The sequence below is a fragment of the Gopherus evgoodei genome, chromosome 13 (assembly GCF_007399415.2).
Source record: "Gopherus evgoodei ecotype Sinaloan lineage chromosome 13, rGopEvg1_v1.p, whole genome shotgun sequence".
Classification (NCBI taxonomy): Eukaryota; Metazoa; Chordata; order Testudines; family Testudinidae; genus Gopherus; species Gopherus evgoodei.
Window position 1 is genome coordinate 18,944,118 of NC_044334.1, and position 18,407 is coordinate 18,962,524.

Sequence of the window (18,407 nt, forward strand, 5' to 3'; positions counted from 1 at the left end):
TGAGGGCTGGAATACCTTCCTCCAAGCTGTTGAGTTTAGTATGCAAGTGCTGGGAGGTGTTGGTGGCCTGTGATATACAGGAAGTCAGACTAAATGATCTGGTGGTCCCTTCTGCTCTTCAACTCTATGCCTCTCCTGGAACCTAGAGGATTCCAGTCAATCACTGTTTCCTATCCCAGGCCTCACATCATGGCAACCATGCTTTCATTTCATCCAAGGGGGCTGAATGTGGCTCTGTCCCAAGCCAGTCAATTCTGATCCATCATGAATCATCGAGAGGAGCTCAAGCAGAGTCTGAGTATGCTGCCTCCACAGCAGCCCCAACTTAGGCCTACATGGAATTGAAGCGGGGCCGGCCTTTCTTCAGAGAACGCTTTGTTTTGGTTCTGTAATCAAACTGGTAAATTCTAACTCTCCTTTTATTAGACACCAGATTCCCCTGGCCCATGAGGCTAATTCATCCCACTGCCAGGGCATGTAAGAATCTTCATGGGAGCCAGAACGAGCTGCAGACCTTCCATCAGATCCAAAGGCGGACCCGTCGGCACCGGACCATCTTCACTGAAGATCAGCTACAGGCCCTGGAGGCTCTTTTCAACCAGAACCAGTACCCAGATGTTATCACCAGAGAGCACCTGGCCAACCGCATCCATTTGAAGGAGGAGAGAGTAGAGGTGAGATTCTTCCACACTACAGAGATCAAAACAGTTTTTGCCCTTGTTTACTAAAAAAAATAAAGAGGAATCTGGTTCAGGAGCCGTTTTTATGCTCCCTCAGGGGGCTGCAGATGTAGCACCTCAAAGTGCAATTGAAAAAACACATTGTAAATTCCATAAGCCATAGGATAAGGCCAGTACACAATGGATGTGTGTAGAAGAACACTCACCCATTGTTTTTATGGCCTGACACACTCACAGGCACTCTCTCATGCACACACCGCTTAACTCTGTGGTCACTGCCCTGCTTTCAAACATTTTCATGTTCTGTAGAACACTTTTGTTTATCATTGGGATTCCTGGCTCATCTGCCCACCTTGAAAGTAACTGAACATGAATTCCAGGGAGGAAGTCCTCAGGTGGCTCTTGTCCTGAGTTACCTGTGCAGGAGCAGCCTTTATAACCAGAGTACAGCATACTGCCAAATCCTAGCACTTCCCATCACGCTGTAAAATCCAAAGTTGTAAATGCCAATTGCTTTCAGGGCTGGGCCGTTTCACGGAGGCTGGAGATAAATGTTTCATTTCTTTTATTAAATGTCTAGGTTTGGTTTAAAAATCGACGGGCCAAGTGGAGGCATCAGAAAAGAGCTTCTGCTTCAGCTCTGCTCCTTCAAGGCACCAAGAAACCCTCGGAGGAGAACTGCTAAGGGACTGACACTAAAGGCTCACAGGGTTACTGTGAAAAGCACCAGTTGCCCTGATCCACTGGTTTTGCAGCGAGGTTGGACAGATGGAAGAGGAGTGGGTCTGGAAAGGGAAAGCAGTGAGGGAATCTTCTGATTCGATGAGATAAAGGGCAGGTAAAGGTAGGTGCGGTATTTTCAAGTCCTTAGCTTTTTCATCCAAAAAAAGTTCATCTCATGACAAATAAAACAAACGAGTTGTAGCACGTTCCTCAAAAGCTTAAGCTGAAAACTTGCCAAATGCCAAAGGTGTAGATAGAGCTTGCCTCAATGTTAGTGTTCTAGCTGCATGTGTGGATGATGGAGAAAGATTTCTCTCAACTTGTCTTTGTTCCTGTACAGATAGCGTTGTGCCTGTTTTGTTGTTATAAAGTAGATTCGGAGACCATACTGGATAACAGCCTGGGGTTTACATTGTTTTTACAAGCAGCAAAGAGTCCTGTGGCACGGTATAGACTAACAGATGTATTGGAGCATGAGCTTTTGTGGGTGATGCATCTGACAAAGTGGGTATTCACCCACGAAAGCTCATGCTCCAATACGTCTGTTAGTCTATAAGGTGCCACAGGACTCTGCAGCTTTTACAGATCCAGACTAACACGGCTACCCCTCTGATTGTTTTTACAGTGTCATTATGGTGTCTACAGTTGCGTTTCAGGGTCAAGGTGGACACTGATTACACAACTCATTCCTTAAACAACTCATTCCTTAAACAAACTAACAAAGGCTCTATTTGCATTCTTCAAAATAAATTAATGTACAGAGTAGGGGGCATCAATGTACTATTAGTGCTTTCAAACTAACATCTTCAACTAACCTGTGCTCACTCATGGCTGTAGTACAGTTGGTTGTTAGTGCATACAAGGCCATTTGTATACTGAGCAATCTTCTCTTTCCATGACGGACCACTCCGCAACTGCTCTGCTCGCAGAGTGGGTTGGGTTGCCCAGAATGGGGCAACAGCAGTTGCCAACCCCGAATAAAATGGCAAAAGAGAAATGAAAACTGAACTGTAGAACTGCAGAGGAAAAGCAGCACCTGCTGCTATGGGTAGCTACTAGAGTTTCTACCGATAGAAGGGTGTATTTCACCAGAGAAGCTGATTGTTTCCCTTTTATTTTGTTTCACTCAGCTTGGATAATTAATCTAGATCTGTCGGTTTCACTTTCCGGTTCTCATGCACTAAGACCTTGCTTTGAGGTCTGGAGTGGTGCATTGGGCTTCACAACAACACAGAGGAAAGTTTCAGCCTCAGAACTGTCTATGTGGTGCCCCACCTGCTGTGTAAGTGCTAAGGATGATAACTGTTTGCAGTGTTGTAGCAATAGCAGTCCTAGGATATTAAAGAGACAATATCTTTTATTGGATCAACTTCTGCTGTCGAGAGCTTGTCTCTCAAGATATTACCTCACCCACCATGTCTCTCTAAGGATGATAATTGGCCATGTCCTACAAGACCAGTCAGCTTTTGAAGAATCGTTCCTGATTTCCATCCCCATTCTATGTTTTATTCCTTGCAGACAGATTCCCTTTCATTTTTAGGCTTGGATCCCTCCATGATAATTTTGTGTGTGTGTATGTGTGCAGTAAATGCTGCTGGAGTTCTTTTCAAGCTGTCTGTAAAATAAAGGTTCATAAATAAATGTACGGGGGAGACAGTTATTACAGGGACTGGAGCCCTGGCATCAAACCTGCCAAACATGATGCTCCTCACAAAAGTAGTAACTTTACTAATTTAAGTCCACAAAGATTCAGTCACTGTAAATAACACTTTGCACTTCCACAGCATCTTTCCCTTCCTTCTGTGCTGCCGGGCTGACACCAAGAGCCACACGCCAGTGTAGAATTTTCAGCACAAGGGTATTGAGTTAATCCTGAGTGATGCCATATTCTGGTGGAGAATGTGCTCTACTGGGGGTCTGCAGCTGAACAGCGTAGCCCTGAAACTTGGGAGCGCCGGCCAGGGTGGGGGGGCACGGCTAGGGGATAACATATCCAGTGTTTGAATGCTAGGAATTGTAATCTTGTTTTAGGATAGGACACACATACAGGCAAAATAATGCTAATCTGTTTTCCCCAAGCGAACTGCCTGAAAAGCATGAATTGAACATTAATGCAATATTTATCTTTTCAAAGATATATATAGGCGTGGCAGGATTAGATTATCAGTAAATGTCAATTTCACCAAACACACACAAGTCAATGAAAAAATATATCCATTGATAATAATCAAAAATTACAGATGGATAAAGCGAATGAAAATGCTGCCTGAGAACTTAAGTTTAATTTAAGAATATTTTCTTTGTATATTTTGACATGTGACGCAGACAATTTGTGTTTTAACGGTTGTAAAGTTTTAACTTTGTATATCTCAGTCTTCTGTCAATAAATAATGATTGTTTGACCCTCCAGACTTCCTGCAGCTGTGAAAATGTAAATAGATCCAAATAAAATAGCTTAAAACCATAATTTTGTATAACTGTGGAAATTGAAATGGATAAAAATAGAGAACAGGCTTAAAAATAAACATTGACATTTTCCATCAAAATTTATGAAAAAATACCAGTTGAATTCTGCCCTGCCAAGGTATTTAGCACCAGTGCAGTATTGCCAAGCAGTAGTTCCTGCCATCCGTGACTTACAAAGCCAGTACATAAATAAATATACTACTGTCTTAGGTCTACTTTCAGTTGTGTGGTTCTGGCAGGAATCTCAGGTGTGTTCCCTTCACTCTGTCGATGGTTTTTATTGTTCAGGAACAAGGGCATGATAGGATGAGAATTGGCAGCCAGCTGTAGGGAATCTATAGACTCAGGCCATGTCTACATCTAAAATTTTGCAGCGCTGGTTGTTACAGCTGTATTAGTACAGCTGTATAGGGCCAGCGCTGCAGAGTGGCCACACTTACAGCAACCAGCGCTGCAAGTGGTGTTAGATGTGGCCACACTGCAGCGCTGTTGGGCGGCTTCAAGGGGGGTTCGGGGAACGCGAGAGCAAACCGGGAAAGGAGACCAGCTTCGCCGCGGTTTGCTCTCGCGTTCCCCGAACCACCCTGCAAACCGCAGGGAAGGAGACCTGCTTGCTTGGGGGTTCGGGGAACGAGAGAGCAAACCGGGAAAGGAGACCAGCTTCGCCGCAGTTTGCTCTCGCGTTCCCGGAATCACCCAGCAAACCTCAGGGAAGGAGACCTGCTTGCTCGGGGTTCGGGGAACGCGAGAGCAAGCCGGGGAAGGAGACCAGCTTGATTACCAGAGGCTTCCTCAGGTATGCTGCGATACCTGCTTATTCCACGGAGGTCAAGAAAAGCGCTGGTAAGTGTCTATACTTGATTACCAGCGCTGGATCACCAGCGCTGGATCCTCTACACCCGAGACAAAACGGGAGTACGGCCAGCGCTGCAAACAGGGAGTTGCAGAGCTGGTGGTGCCCTGCAGATGTGTACACCTCCTAAGTTGCAGCGCTGTAACTCCCTCACCAGCGCTGCAACTTTCTGATGTAGACAAGCCCTCAGTAAATCAAATCCAGCATCGCTGGATTCAGCCTTGTGCTTTAGTCTGGGGTCAGTCTGCCACTGTCTGAATCACACAATGAAGCCTCCTTCCCGCCCATTGCCCTTGCGACCCAGAGCCAAGGCGCGCCCCCGTTGAAACGCTTAGCTCTGTCAGGCCGTCTGCCCTCTGCTCACTGGCGCTCGTCCCCGACGCGCAGGCGTCCTTAGCCGCCCTTCCTCCTCCTTGCCGACAGGGGGAGCGTTCTCCCGTTGCCACGCGCTAGCCGCTCTCTGTGGTTTCCCGTTAGCCTGCCGCTCTAGGCTTTCCAGGCGCCTCTCGGCGGCGCTGTTAGCGCCTGCAAGAGGGACTAGCGCGCTAAAAGAAAACTACAAGTCCCAATAAGCAGCGCGTTGCGACGGTGGCTGGGAAGGGTCAAGCAACCCCCCCACCCTTTTTCCGATTCTGACCGGATCGGCTCCTGCCCCGAGATACCGCGGACGCCCTCTTGTCCTGGCTGACAGCGATCCTCGGCCCGGCGCCATGGAGGAGCCGGGGGCTCCCGTCACCGTCACCGCGTCCGCCTCGCCTCTGGCGCTGGTGCCCCTACAGGCCGACGGGGCCGCCGTGGCTGTGCTGCGGGAAGCGGCCCAGGAGCCTCCCAAGCGCCGTAAGAGGATCCTGGACGAGGAGAGCTACATCGAGGTGATCGGCCCGGGGGTGGGGGGGAGAGGCCGGGGCTGTCTGGGGGAGGGGCAAAGGGGGGTGTCCGGGAGGGAGGCCAGGCCTGTCTTGGGGTTGGGGAGGGAGGCTGGGGCTGTCTGGGGGAGGGGCAAAGGAGGGGCTGTCTGGGAGGGAGGCGAGGCCTGTCTTGGGGTTGGGGAGGGAGGCCGGGGCTGTCTGGCGGGGGGACAAAGGGAGGGTGGTCTGGGGAGGGAGGCCAGACTTGTCTTGGGGTTGGGGAGGGAGGTTGGGGCTGTCTGAGGGTAGGTAGGCTGGGGGGGAAGTGGTCGGTCATTGCAGGTGGGGTCTGAGGGTCAGTGTGAGTTGGGTCCTACCTCCTTTTCCTTGCTAGGCAGCCTCAGCTTGTGCTATTCATGAAGGGGGATGGCGGGGAGGCTGACATAGCGAGTGATATCTCCCCCACCCCCGATCGGGTCCCCCCACTGTGGCTCAAACTGCGGGTCCAGGGAGCCACGCTTTGTGCCTCTCCCCAAAAGGGGCCATGACGGCTTAGCATTGCCCAGAACATTGTTAGAATAAGGGGGAAAGTGGTTTTGGACAAATCGACCCATGTATGCCAACGTGAGTGGCTATACAGCCCCACTGTTCTGTGTTTAAAACTGTTATTAACCCAACTCCTGGGTGGAGAGCCCATCCCACCAGCTGGGAAAGACACTGACCACACTGGGAAGGGTGAAACTGACGGTGTACAAGGTGCTGCTTAATACACAGTAAACAGAGGAAAAATGAAGGGGAAGATTTCCCCCCCCCAATCTCTTTTTAATTATAAAAACGATGAGGAGTCGGGTAGCACCTTAAAGAGTAACAGATTTATTTGGGGGGTTTTACCCACTAAAACTTATGCCCAAAGAAATCTGTTAATCTTTAAGGTGCCACCAGACTAGGGTGACCAGACAGCAAATGTGAAAAATCAGGACAGGGGTGGGGAGTAATAGGAACCTATATAAGAAAAAATCGGGACTGTCCCTATAAAATCGGAATATCTGGTCACCCTACACTGGACTCCTCCTTGTGGATACAGACTAACACAGCTACCCCTCTGATACTTTTTAGTTATAGTGGCCATAAGATTCTTGTTTCCTGTCCAAGATTGCAGTGTAACATTACTGTGCAAGTGCACTGCTCTGCAGTTGCTGGGTTTTGCTCCAGAGCTGGCTGTGTTTCAGCACTATATAATGTGACACCTATACAGTATATGTTTATAAATGTTTTTCGCAGAGTATTTTGGGCTCCTTCAAAATTAAAGGTGGTATACGTAACAACATTTCGTGAAAAATCTGCCGGAGGGAGCCAAATGGGTCAGGTTAACTGGATGTGGACCTTTTCATCTTGGGTTGTTAGACTACTCGCCAGGGCCAAATAGGATGCAACAAAGGGTAGAAGGGGGTGGGCATGTATGGAACATGAATTCCCCTGTGGAGATTCAGTAAATAAAATTTGGGAGCCACTGCTCTAGATCATAGTCGAGCCTGCTGCTGGGGCAATGTCTGGGAAGCCAGCACTGGTATTGTTTGTGCATCTGTGGTACCTCTTGCGGATAAATAGGACTTCGGTATCAGTCATGCATTGCAGTCAATCAAGGCCTTTCACGGAACCCTAAATCCTTATCCTCTTTCAAGAAAGCTTCCCCAAACTGATCTTGTTTTGTCTTGCTTGTCAGGTATGCTTAGAATTGTTTGTTCTTTCTCTCTCTAACTATAGAGTTTGGAGAAAATTATTCAGAGGGATTTCTTCCCTGATGTTGAGAAGTTACGTGCTCAGAAGGAATACTTGGAGGCTGAAGAAAGTGGCGACTTAGAGAAAATGAGACAAATCGCTATCAAATTTGGCTCCTCATTGGGGAAATGGTCCAGGGAGTCACCTGCACCATGTAAGGGCTGGCGCTTCAGTGGCTAATTTACTGGTCAGGCTATTAGTATGGCTGTGTGTCATAAAGTAAAAGATATGAAGCGCTACTGTCTTTTTGTCACTTTTATGGACTGTTTTATGCTAGCAAGGTAAATTGTTGTGGTGTTGAGTGACTGGGAACTCAACTTATTTAAGGCACAGAATCTATCATTGTAGCTGCCTTCTGATCTAATTATGGAAAAGTAGCTATTGCACGGGAGTTACCAGCCTGGATGACACAATGGTGTATTGACAGTGGCTGGTATCAGCTTCTTTATATGAAAGGTACAAGAAACCATGTAGAGGAGCGGTTATAAAGTAACCAGCCCACTTTGAAACTTCTTCTTAACTCCCATTTGTTAGAGGTCACCCTGTGCTCTGAAACATGAGGTGTTATGTCTCTTTGGAAACTCTCAGCTGTCTGTTTAATCCTTACTATTATAACTCTGGATAGTCTTGTTATGTCAAACCTTCTTCTGAATCCTGCTGTGAAGCTTTATTTAATACAATGGGGTATCCTTTTAATTAACACACTCTAGTGGAAATAGATGGCCTGATTATCAGAGATTCATGTCATAGGCCTCCACTGTACTGGTTGATACCTGCTTCTGTTTCAGGAATTGCTTTAAAAATAAACCTCGTACGAGCTTTAAAACGTTTAAAAGCATTTTAAGGTAAGAACTTGTTTAGCATCAGTAAGAGATCAAGGAAGCAGCATGCAATGAACAGAGGGATGTACAGTGTCACAATATGCCAGCAAACACCAAGTCACACTGTAAGCTGCTGTGAAGATGCCTGTAGGCAAGAAATATGTGCTGGGCAGAATACACGTGCAACGTATTTATTTATTTTAGATTCCTTGCACAAAATATGTTTGTGTCCCAGACATTTCAATTAAGTGAGCATGCCGTTTACAGGGCTTGTGGGGTGTGTGTTCTTTCGTTCTTTCTTCTGTTCTTGTTAATTTCCCTCCTGTCCTCCTTCAGCCTGGTTTTAGGTGCTGTTTCCCATGTTGGCATGTAACTCTCATGCTGGGTAATTCACAGGCTTCCCCACAGTAAAACTCAGCCTCTGGTTGACTTCTTGCTATGGAGTTGGGGTGTTTGCTTGCAAAGGGGCAGCTGCTGCACTAGTGGGAACTTGCCACTTTGTGGCGGAGGACATGTACCTTTGAATGGGTTCCCTCCCTGTGGTATTGGTGTTGCTGTTTGCGACTGGCAGTCCCTGGCATTGCCCTGTGTGAGGGCTGTCATGAAACACAAATCATTGCCTGCTTTTATTTGTCATTGTTTCAGATAAAATAAAGAATGCTTAGAATGCAGTCTTCCCCCCCACTGAAATCAATGGGAATCTTGCCATTGGTGCCCCGCAAGAGTAGGACCAGTTATCTAGATGAGCAGAAACTTCATCAGTGGTTGGAACCGATTTACACAGAAATCATTTAAAACCCTTCCCTAACTCTATTTAAAGAATTCCTCCCTCTTAGCCACAGGTAGGTCACCTAAAACTAATGAGAGCTGGCAGACAAGTCCCCTGAAGAGGCTGCAGCTTCTTGCTTATCCACTAGGGGTAATGTGATGACGTTCTGCTCCCCAGTTTTGTAACACATGCTGGGATTTATTTCTCTGGCGCAGATGTTACTCCAGCCACATTCGAAACACCCGAAGTGCACCCAGGCACCTCTTCCTTGTTGAACAAACCGAAGATTGGGATCAAAGCTGCGGAGGAAGGTAGGGAAGGGGCTATTCTCTTTATCTGGGTTCTCCAGCAGGAGGGGAAATACTGCTGTGCATGTTATTGGGTGTTAACCTTCTACTAAAGTGGGCCCTTCTAATATCTGCTCTAAGTGAAACTCCATCACAGGTTGGGTGGGATGTGGGCCTGCATGGATCAATAACCGTCGCTGAGAGTTTCATTGCTTCCCAAGAAAAGGGTTTCTGCCTGTGGGCAAGGTGGTAAGAGCACAGCTATTCATATACAGGACAGTATGAACACAGACATGTCGTCTGGCAGCAAACTACTTCTGAATTGTCCTTTAACGTGAATAAACGAATGATCCTGAAAGGGATGAGTGTGGAAGAGGGTCATTGATCCTTCAATAAGTCAAGTCAACGCTACTACTACTCTGTATTTCATATGTACTTTCATTTTTAGATGCATATTCCTCAGCAATGCTCACGTTAAGAATGGACCAGTGGGGGGGAAATATCTGCATGGGGGATTAATAACCAGACATTGCTCATTACAGAAAGGGGAGTGTGAGTCCCTTCCTCAGACTTATTCCCTCATCTCTCTAGGAGAAGTGGAGAAAGAACAGAGTAAGGATACTCTTCCCAGCCTGGACAGCTTCTTAATAAAACACACCAGTGAAGATAATGCTTCATTTGAGCAGATCATGGAAGTGGCCAAAGAGAAGGAAAAGGCCAGGCATTCTTGGCTGTATGAAGCAGAAGAGGAGTTTGCCCAGGTGGGGAAATGGCTCCTGAAGGCTGAGCTTTTTGAACATAGTACTGTGGACAAGGGCTGGCTTCTGTTTAACCAAATGAGGGAGAAAGAGGATTTCTAGTTTCTCCCTTGCCTTTGACGGGAGAAGAGAGAGTGTTAAGTTCCCTTCTATTGTTGAGTCCCACTTGAACCCATTGTGATTGTTCCTTGTCTCTAGAGATGTGACTGTTGAATTATTCAGACTGGTGCATCAAGGACGCAACACTGACTGCTTTTGAGTTGTGTGTGTGTGTGTGTGAGAGGCAGTGAGATCTAGCTTAGTGAGCTTGGAGTTTAATCCTGCCTCTGCCCCAATTTGCTGTAGCATTGGACAACTCACTAAACCCTTTTGTGCTCCGTTTTCCATATCTGCAGCCTGGGGATAATATTGACGTACACCAGGGGGTGTTGAGGATATATGTTATACAGAGCTTTGAAAACGTGAAGCGCTGTCTAAGCGCAAGTGTCAGAATTATTGGCAACATCCCTTAGCGAGCTGTTGAACAGCTCTTTGTGTTCATCTGTCAATGCCTTATTCTTGGCAGACAGATTCTGGTTCTTTTTCGAGTATTGGCGTTCAGAATCCTCTGCTGATATGAAGTGTGTTAAATATGACAGGAAACACCTGAAAAAGTGTCTTGTCTAGTTAATAAAGTTTTATGGGACTTGGGAGGGGGAAGCTGTTACTGGGGTGGGAGCTCTGTTGTCAGTATTTCTAGAGGACTGCACAGCATTTAATCTCAAAGAGCTTTGTGTAATTTAAGTTTACAAAGATTCTGTAATAAAGTGCACTGTTTTGTAGCCTTGTATACATCCTGTCCACTCAAAATATCTGATACCAAAGTTAAAAGACCAACACCAGAGTAGCATTCTCAAAACAGTGATTGAGTCATGCTAGGGTACAGAAGAGAGGTACAGAAATGCAAGAAGCCATTCCAGGGCTAATATTTGTACCTCTTCCTTTAAACTTCATATCTTATTTTATAGCAGTTGTCTCTGGTCTCTTCAAATAAATTCAATCTCTGAACTGCTCTCCTCTGAAAGACAGAAGAAGTAAGAGATGAAAAGCAGAGCAACAAGCAGATGAATTACCAAGCTGATTTTCAGTTAGAAATGAGAATCTGAAATTCAGGCTTTGTTTTAAATTTGATTTCAGCGACGACTTGAGAATCTGGCGCTTCCCTCAGCAGAGCAGCAGGCACTGGAGAGCGGGAAAGCTGGCTTGGAGACCTGGGAGTACAAGGCTCAGAATTCCCTGATGTATTACCCACCAGGTAAAGCAAACTGTCCCCTTAAGAGGCATCAGCAGATTTGGAAACATGCACTGATTCAGGTGGGCGGATGCCACGCGGCACCTGCATTTCAGCTTTGCTTTCCCCAGCACATGTTCGGGTGCCTGAATTGCTGTCATTGTGTTAAGATTGCACTTTGCAGCTTTTCCTTCTGCAAGGCGGGGATATGCTCAGTTTCATTCTTTCCCATGTCATTCCAGTGTCATTTTGCCCTGGCTGCCATTTGTCATCCTGTCGCTCATTCCCCACACTGCACTGGGTGTTTGTTTTCAGGAGTCATAGCTCCTCTCCTATTGGCTTTGTCTTATTAATGAGCATGTTCAGTTCCCCGCTTTCCTCCTACCGTCCTGCTCAGTTCTGGATACGTGGGGTTTGCTGGACCCTTGGCTGCTGTCTGAAAGGCAACGGGATCCTTTAACAATCCCAGACTGGGCTTAGATGTCTTTTTCAGCTGTGGATGCATGGTAGATAACCTTCATGTGAAATGTAGGAACTCTTGTGTGTTTCCTGCTGTTCTAACGTAGCCTTGATTTGTCCTAAGGACATTAGTGTGAACTTTATTTGAAATGGATGGAAATGGCAAAATATAATTGCATCTGTACATTGCATCTTGCAGAACCGTGTACTGACCACTGAGATTGTGTGTTTGTGTGGAGGCTTTAGGCCAGCCTGCCCGTTAATGGGCCCCACAGCCCTTTCCTTGATGACTTGGCTTGCCATTCCAGGTGTGCCCGATGAGGATGATGTGTTTAAGAAGCCTCGTGAAGTTGTCCATAGAAACACCCGCTTTCTGAGAGATCCATTCAGCCAAGCTGTGAGCAAATCCCAGCTCCAGCAGGCAGCAGCCCTCAATGCCCAGGTTGGTTTACAGACGGGACACGCTTGTGACCAAAATACCCTTAATTGGGAGAGGTGCATGAGCTATAAGAACTGAACGTGGTGAATGTGCCTATTGGCTGCTTTCTGAAAATGCACCTGATTAATGCCAGCTTTTCTGTTCTAGTACAAACAGGGCAAAGTAGGGCCAGATGGCAAGGAGCTGATCCCCCAGGAGTCTCCAAAAGTGAATGGATATGGATTTGTGGCCACCCCCTCTCCTGCACCTGGTAAGAAGAGACTTTTTTTGCTCTGAAGCAGAGTTGCAATGCTGACCTGTTCCGCTGACCTTTTGATATAAACTCCACCCTAGGAATCGACGCTTTTTTAATCAGGCAGCTTTGACTTCCATTTTACATGCCTGCTGAGCCAATGGGTCTCTGGGGTAGAGAATATGCCAATTTAGTGTTCTGTTAAATCTCAGTCCAAAGACACAAACGATGCTGGGCTCAGGAGGCTCTGAGAGCTGTATGCTGCTTCGTTGGACTCGGGTTGAATGGACTAGATCATCCTAGGAAAGGCTTATGGGAACTCTGAGGGGAGCACGGCACTTGTGACTTTCTGGTGGTGATCATCCCTCTAGTGCCTCTGTCCAAGGACCTCAAAGCATTTCACAGACATTTACTCCCCCTCCTTTTTGTCCCCCCCCGAGCGGTTCTATTCTATATAGATTTTTTTTTATACAGTACTCATCACTGAAGTAGCTGAGTGCCTTAAGCACATCTGTCATGTGTTGTTTATTCTGTCGTCCTCTTCCCAGAGGGAGAAGTGTGTGGGGGAGGGTCATGTTTTGGGAGGGCTTTTTGTCTTTTTTTTTTTTTTTTTTTTAAATTTTTAATGGTTAAATAAATATACTGGTTGCTACGTGGTTATATCGGAGAAGGCACGTCAAAGGAATGCGCCTTGCACTTGAAGTGGGGAGGTTTGTGATAGTCCTCAGCTCTGGAGGAAATTCATTCCACCGTCTTGGGCCACCCCGGGAGCAGGCTCCGTCTCCTGCAGCAGCAAGCTTAACCCGTGTCGTGCAGAGCTTCATTGTGCCAGAGCAGTGAAGCTGTCCACCACGGTCTTTGGCCTGGAGCTTTAGACGGTCTTTTAGATAAGCTGGACCCAGGCAATGGTGCGCTTTGAAGATATGGTCTGAGACCTTGAACTTGATTGACTACTCTATGAGAAGCCAGTGTAGAGAGCGGAGGACAGGTGTGATGTGCTTGCAGCACCTGTGCTGCTGAGGAGATGTGCTGCAGTGTTTTGTCCTAGCTGGAGTTTCAGTTTCATGTCCAGGTATATCACATTGCTGTAGTCCTGCCGAGCAGTGATGAAGACCCGAATAACTGAGGGCGGGTCTTCGTCTGCCAGGATGGTACAGAGCCAGCTAGAGATGGTAGAAAGGATTACTCGCAGCTGTTGCTTTGTGAGAGTTCAGAGTCACTGAGGAACCCAAGAGTCCTCCTAGACTGCGGACTGACGTGACCAATTTTGCATCAATCAAAGGAGATTGCACCGTGGCTGCAAACTCCTCAAAATCCCTTTCTCTGCCCACCAGCATCACCTGTGTTTTGTTCAGGTTCTGCCAACTGTTCTTCATCCATGAGCTGATCTCAGCCAAGCACTGGGCCATTGTGGTGCTAGTGATGTGGACGTAATGATATGAATGATAGGGAGAGCTGCGTGTCATCTGCATGTTAGTGGCACTTGAGTCCATGTCGGTTGAGCCGTTCACCGAGTGGCTGCATGTAGATATTGAGAAGGCCTGGAGAGAGAATTGATCTTTGTGGAACCCACAAGTGAGGGGTCTAGTAGTGCGGGGTGCTGTTTCCCTTCACTGCTCTTCGGGTGGATTCCTCCAGTTAGGACTGAAACCATTTTAGCACTTTACCCTGGACTCCTGCCATCCCTCTCAGATGAAATCGTAGCATCTCATGCTCAACGGTGTTGAACACTGCAGAGAAGTTCAGGAGGGTGAGAATGGAGTGAGTCTGCTCTCTAGCCACCGACAGCAGGAGATCATCCAGCAGTGCCACTAAAGCGGTTTCATTTTGTATCCTGGTGTGAATACAGATTGTGCCGGGTCTAGAACGTTGGCCTCAGTTAGCTGAGCTAGTAGTTGGTCTCTTGCTAGCTTCTTTGTAAACTTGCTCAGGATTGGGAGGTTTGACACGGGCTGAAAGATGACTAGGACTGAAGTATCCAGGGTGAGTTTCTTCGGTGTTGGTAGGACTGCTTTGTATTTGAAAGAAGAAGGGCACATTCTGTCTGTGGATGAAGCTCTGGCTGTTTTGGTCGGGAGTGGCACTGTTGTGAAAGAGGGTCATGAACAAGCCTGGATCAGTGTGGGTCCGATTCACAAGTCTTGTTGGGACACCTTTCGGGTGTCCCCTACCTCTTGGTGAGTGAATGCCCTGAACTCTGGGAATGCAGGTTGGCTGATGGGTGCAGATGGAGTGAGTCCATGCTGGTTGAGAAGCCTTCCTGAATGTGTGGATCTTTTCAGTGAAGTAAGATAGTTCTTCAGAGTGCCTGGTTCTAATCCAGACCACCTACAACCTGCATTAATGATGTGGTTTGCCATCCTGGATAGCTCCTTAGGAGAGATTTGGCAGCCTCAGTGGAGGCTGATAGGAAGTTCTCTAGGCAGGTAATACAGCCTCTGCCCAGGCTTTGAGGAATTCATTATGTTTTATTCTGTCTGAATCAGCCTTTGTTTTCTGCCATCGGTGCTTGAGTTTGGGCCTGTCTCTTTTCATCCAGTGCAGGGTGTCAGAAAACCAAGGAAATCTGTGAGAGTGACGGGGAGGAAGGGACTGTTTGGAGCCAGTGTGTCGGTGGCTGAGGCCAGTTCAGCGTGGTAATGATTCACCATCTCATCCAAAGGGCAGCCCCTGTACTAGGATAGATCCAGTAACAACACGCTGGGGTTCTTTGCCATTCTGATCCAAACAGATTCTCTGTGATCCATAGTGTACTGCAAGCTCCTGTTCATTTTGCAATCCATTATTGCCACTTCCAGTCTCCCTCAGCCTTACCACTTTCTCTCCCTCCCTTCGAATAAATCTGTATCGTGGATTCTATATAATGACCTCTCTGGTACTTAATCAGAATTTAATGAGCTCTGTTTTTACTGGGTGCTAACTGATCTTATGCTGACCTTCCTGCAACCATTTATTTTTCATCATTCGTACTGAAGACTGGGGATCCTTGTGTCCTTTCCAGCACCTGGCAAAGCCTTTAGCTGGCATGTTCAGTGCAGATCCTTTCCATGGTATAAATATTCTCTAAAACAGAAGTCAGCTAGGTGGAAGATCCTGTTGTTTATCCTAACAAGCCAGCTACCAGATCAGGCTCTGAGAAATTGTCCTGCAGCTCTAGCTATTGTTAAAGGGATGGTATCTCTTTCCTACAGTGAGTGTGATTGTCTCTGGAGTAATGTCTATTCCATTGGGTGATGAGTGATTTATGCTGTTTCGTAACCCGCTTCTGTTTACTGTTGTGTGGAGAAGACCACTCCTGTGTTAGGGCAGAGTGCATACATTCTGCATGTTGCAATCTCTACAAATGTCTTGCGTTCCAGACTGACTCTTCTTAACTTGTTGCTAGGTGTCAACGACTCTCCTCTTATGACATGGGGTGAGATAGAGAGCACCCCATTACGAGTAGATGGGTCAGAAACGCCATATGTGGACAGGACACCTGGACCGGCCTTTAAGGTATTCCATGTTAGAATCCATCACTCAGATCTTTTGGGGGGATGGACTGGGTGGCTAGGGAGGGGAGGAGTCATGAATAGATTAACATTTATTATTGTAAGAGTTATGACTGGGCTGTGGTACTGGCTATCTAGGTCCTATGGGTAGAGTTTAGCTGGATAAAATGCTCTGGCCATGAGCTACCTAGTGCTTGTGGTCCATCCCAGGCATCCTGAGGTTGGGGGTCGAATATTCTGGGGTTCTCCAGGAGTCTGGAGAGGAGGAGGGTGTCTCATTTTTGTGATTTGATATATAAGTAGATAGGGAGCCTTAAATAAAACTTTCCCTGCTGAGTGGCTTCCTTCCAGCTTGGTCCTGTTGGCCCATCACCACCAGCTGAGACATCTGAGTCCAGTGAGGTTTGGGGAGGTGACGTGGCTCTACTAGTTGCATCTCACCAGAAATGCAGGACATCTCCCATTCCTGCCTGGAGACAATGAGGATCTTTGGGTTTGATTCCTGAGATAGCAGCAGTGGAACTTTTGTGTCTGTTTTGTCAGACCTGGGCAGTGCAGTTGGCTGGTTTTTCCAGAGCTTAGCAATGATTGGGGTTTGGATGAGAGCTAAGGTAAAACAGAGGTGATACATTTTGTTCAGAGGAAACAGCTGAAGCAAATGCCAGAGTTCAGCTCAGCCAAGGAGGCGGTTACTGTTTTACCACTTTTGTTACACAGATCTTCAGCTTGGCGATCCTGCTGTATCTTCAACTGCCTCTGGCTGTCCATATGGCAGCAAAGCCAAGAGTGGGTTCTCTTCCCCTCCCATCCTTAAGGTAGATCCTTATGGGTTGGACTCCAGCTATGAATGTGACTGGTTAGCAGCCTGGAGACTTACCTGGTTTGGTGTATTTACAGATCCTGGAACCTGGGCGCAGAGAGCGGTTAGGACTCAAGATGGCCAATGAGGCGGCTGCTAAAAACCGAGCAAAGAAACAGGAAGCATTAAGAAGAGTCACAGAAAACTTGGCCAAGTGAGACTTCTCCATAGTAAACTGTGCCTGGCAGTGGGGGAGGATAGCAAGTGCTGTCTAGTAAGAGTTAATCCAGCATGCATAGCGGAAAGGCATTTGGGTTAGGAGAAGGAGTACAAGGATCAGGAGAAGGAGGGGCTTTGAGAAGCAAGAATAGATACACTCAAGCTGGGAAGAGGCTTTAGATGTGAATAAGCCCAGTTTCTAGGAGAAGCCTGTTGGCAGTATGGTGGAGAGGCGTGTACTTTGGGAACTTTCCTCCCAGGCCAAAATGCCATTGCTCCAGGAGGGTAAGTGCCCCAACTGATCACAAAAGGCAGAGAAGTTCCAGGGCTTGATGTTTTGTGGTGGGGACGGAAAGGACTCACTGGACCCAAAGAAAAGGCCAGGGAGTATTGCTTGCATACGGGGCGCTCCTGCCATTAATCAGAGAGGGAGACAGCGAGGCTGAGGTTTAACCACACAAATGAGGGGGGAGAGTTCAGGCATTGCTGCCAAAAGAGCAGAATGGCCAGGTTCTGTCCTGAGCTGTGCTCTGAATGATTCAAGTCATGCAGGAGTGGAAGGAAAAGGGAGTGTGCGAGTCAGAATTTGAAGGCCTGGCAGGTGCTGTGTCTATTCAGTGCTCTGTGTACCCTGACCCACAGCATCACTTTTTATTTAAAAAGCCCTTTTTTAAACTGTTCCACTTCTATTTCAGCCTCACTCCAAAAGGACTGAGTCCAGCTATGTCACCAGCGTTGCAGCGACTAGTAAATAGGACGGCGAGCAAATACACTGACAAAGCCCTGCGAGCCAGTTATACCCCTTCTCCTGCACACCCAGGAACCCCTGGCTACAAGACCCCAGCAGGAGGGTCACACACACCCGCTAGCACCCCACCTCCTAGGACTGTCTCCGAGACTCCAGTAACACAAGATCCCGCTTCAATCACAGACAACCTGCTGCAGCTCCCTAAAAGACGAAAGGCATCTGATTTCTTCTAACTACCGCCTTCACCAGCAGGGGGCTGCATAATTGGCTATGCAGGGCTGTGTGCAAGCTGAGGGCAGTATACGTTGCCAGGAGCAAGGGGCATTTGCTTAAAGCTGCTCGAATGTGATCGAGCAGTTGCTGGATTTGGTACCTTTTCTGCCCTCGAGTAGTGCATAGTTCCCACACTTGACATGCCATTACTAGAACAAGAGTGGAGCAGCCTGCGACATGCGTTTTGGAAGCAGAATATTGACCAGTGTGGTATAATTTCTCTTAGTACCATGTGGACGTGTTACACAGAATCGATAGGGGACAAGAACGCTTCCAGAAATAGCATAAAAGGGCTTGGACTTTTGGAAAATAGCCAGAAATGTTTGGGATATTTTTTGTAATTCTCCTTGGTTTTTTAAAAAGCTTGCGTCTTCTGACTGCGTTTGAGTGCCTCTCTTTCTGTACAGATGTGTCTATTTATAAAGTGTAGCGAGCCTTTGTATTAAGGCCTAAACCAAGGTGTGAAACTTTCTTGCTTATGACTTTGCGTTCC

At 47.2% G+C, this 18,407-nt stretch overlaps 2 protein-coding genes across 2 annotated transcripts; both read left to right on the top strand.

Moving 5' to 3' along the window:
• Positions 1-255: 255 nt before the first annotated feature.
• GSC2 (goosecoid homeobox 2) lies at positions 256-1,580 on the top strand. Its single transcript, XM_030583432.1, has 2 exons — positions 256-674; positions 1,261-1,580. The coding sequence occupies exons 1-2, from the start codon at positions 447-449 to the stop codon at positions 1,363-1,365; spliced, it is 333 nt and encodes a 110-aa protein (XP_030439292.1). The 5' UTR covers positions 256-446; the 3' UTR covers positions 1,366-1,580.
• A 3,645-nt stretch (positions 1,581-5,225) lies between these two features.
• Positions 5,226-18,371, top strand: ESS2 (ess-2 splicing factor homolog). Its single transcript, XM_030582734.1, has 10 exons — positions 5,226-5,594; positions 7,335-7,503; positions 9,155-9,250; positions 9,818-9,987; positions 11,161-11,278; positions 12,022-12,155; positions 12,300-12,402; positions 15,770-15,879; positions 16,773-16,888; positions 17,589-18,371. Exons 1-10 carry the CDS (start codon positions 5,433-5,435, stop codon positions 17,872-17,874), a joined length of 1,464 nt encoding a protein of 487 aa, XP_030438594.1. The 5' UTR covers positions 5,226-5,432; the 3' UTR covers positions 17,875-18,371.
• Positions 18,372-18,407: the final 36 nt, after the last annotated feature.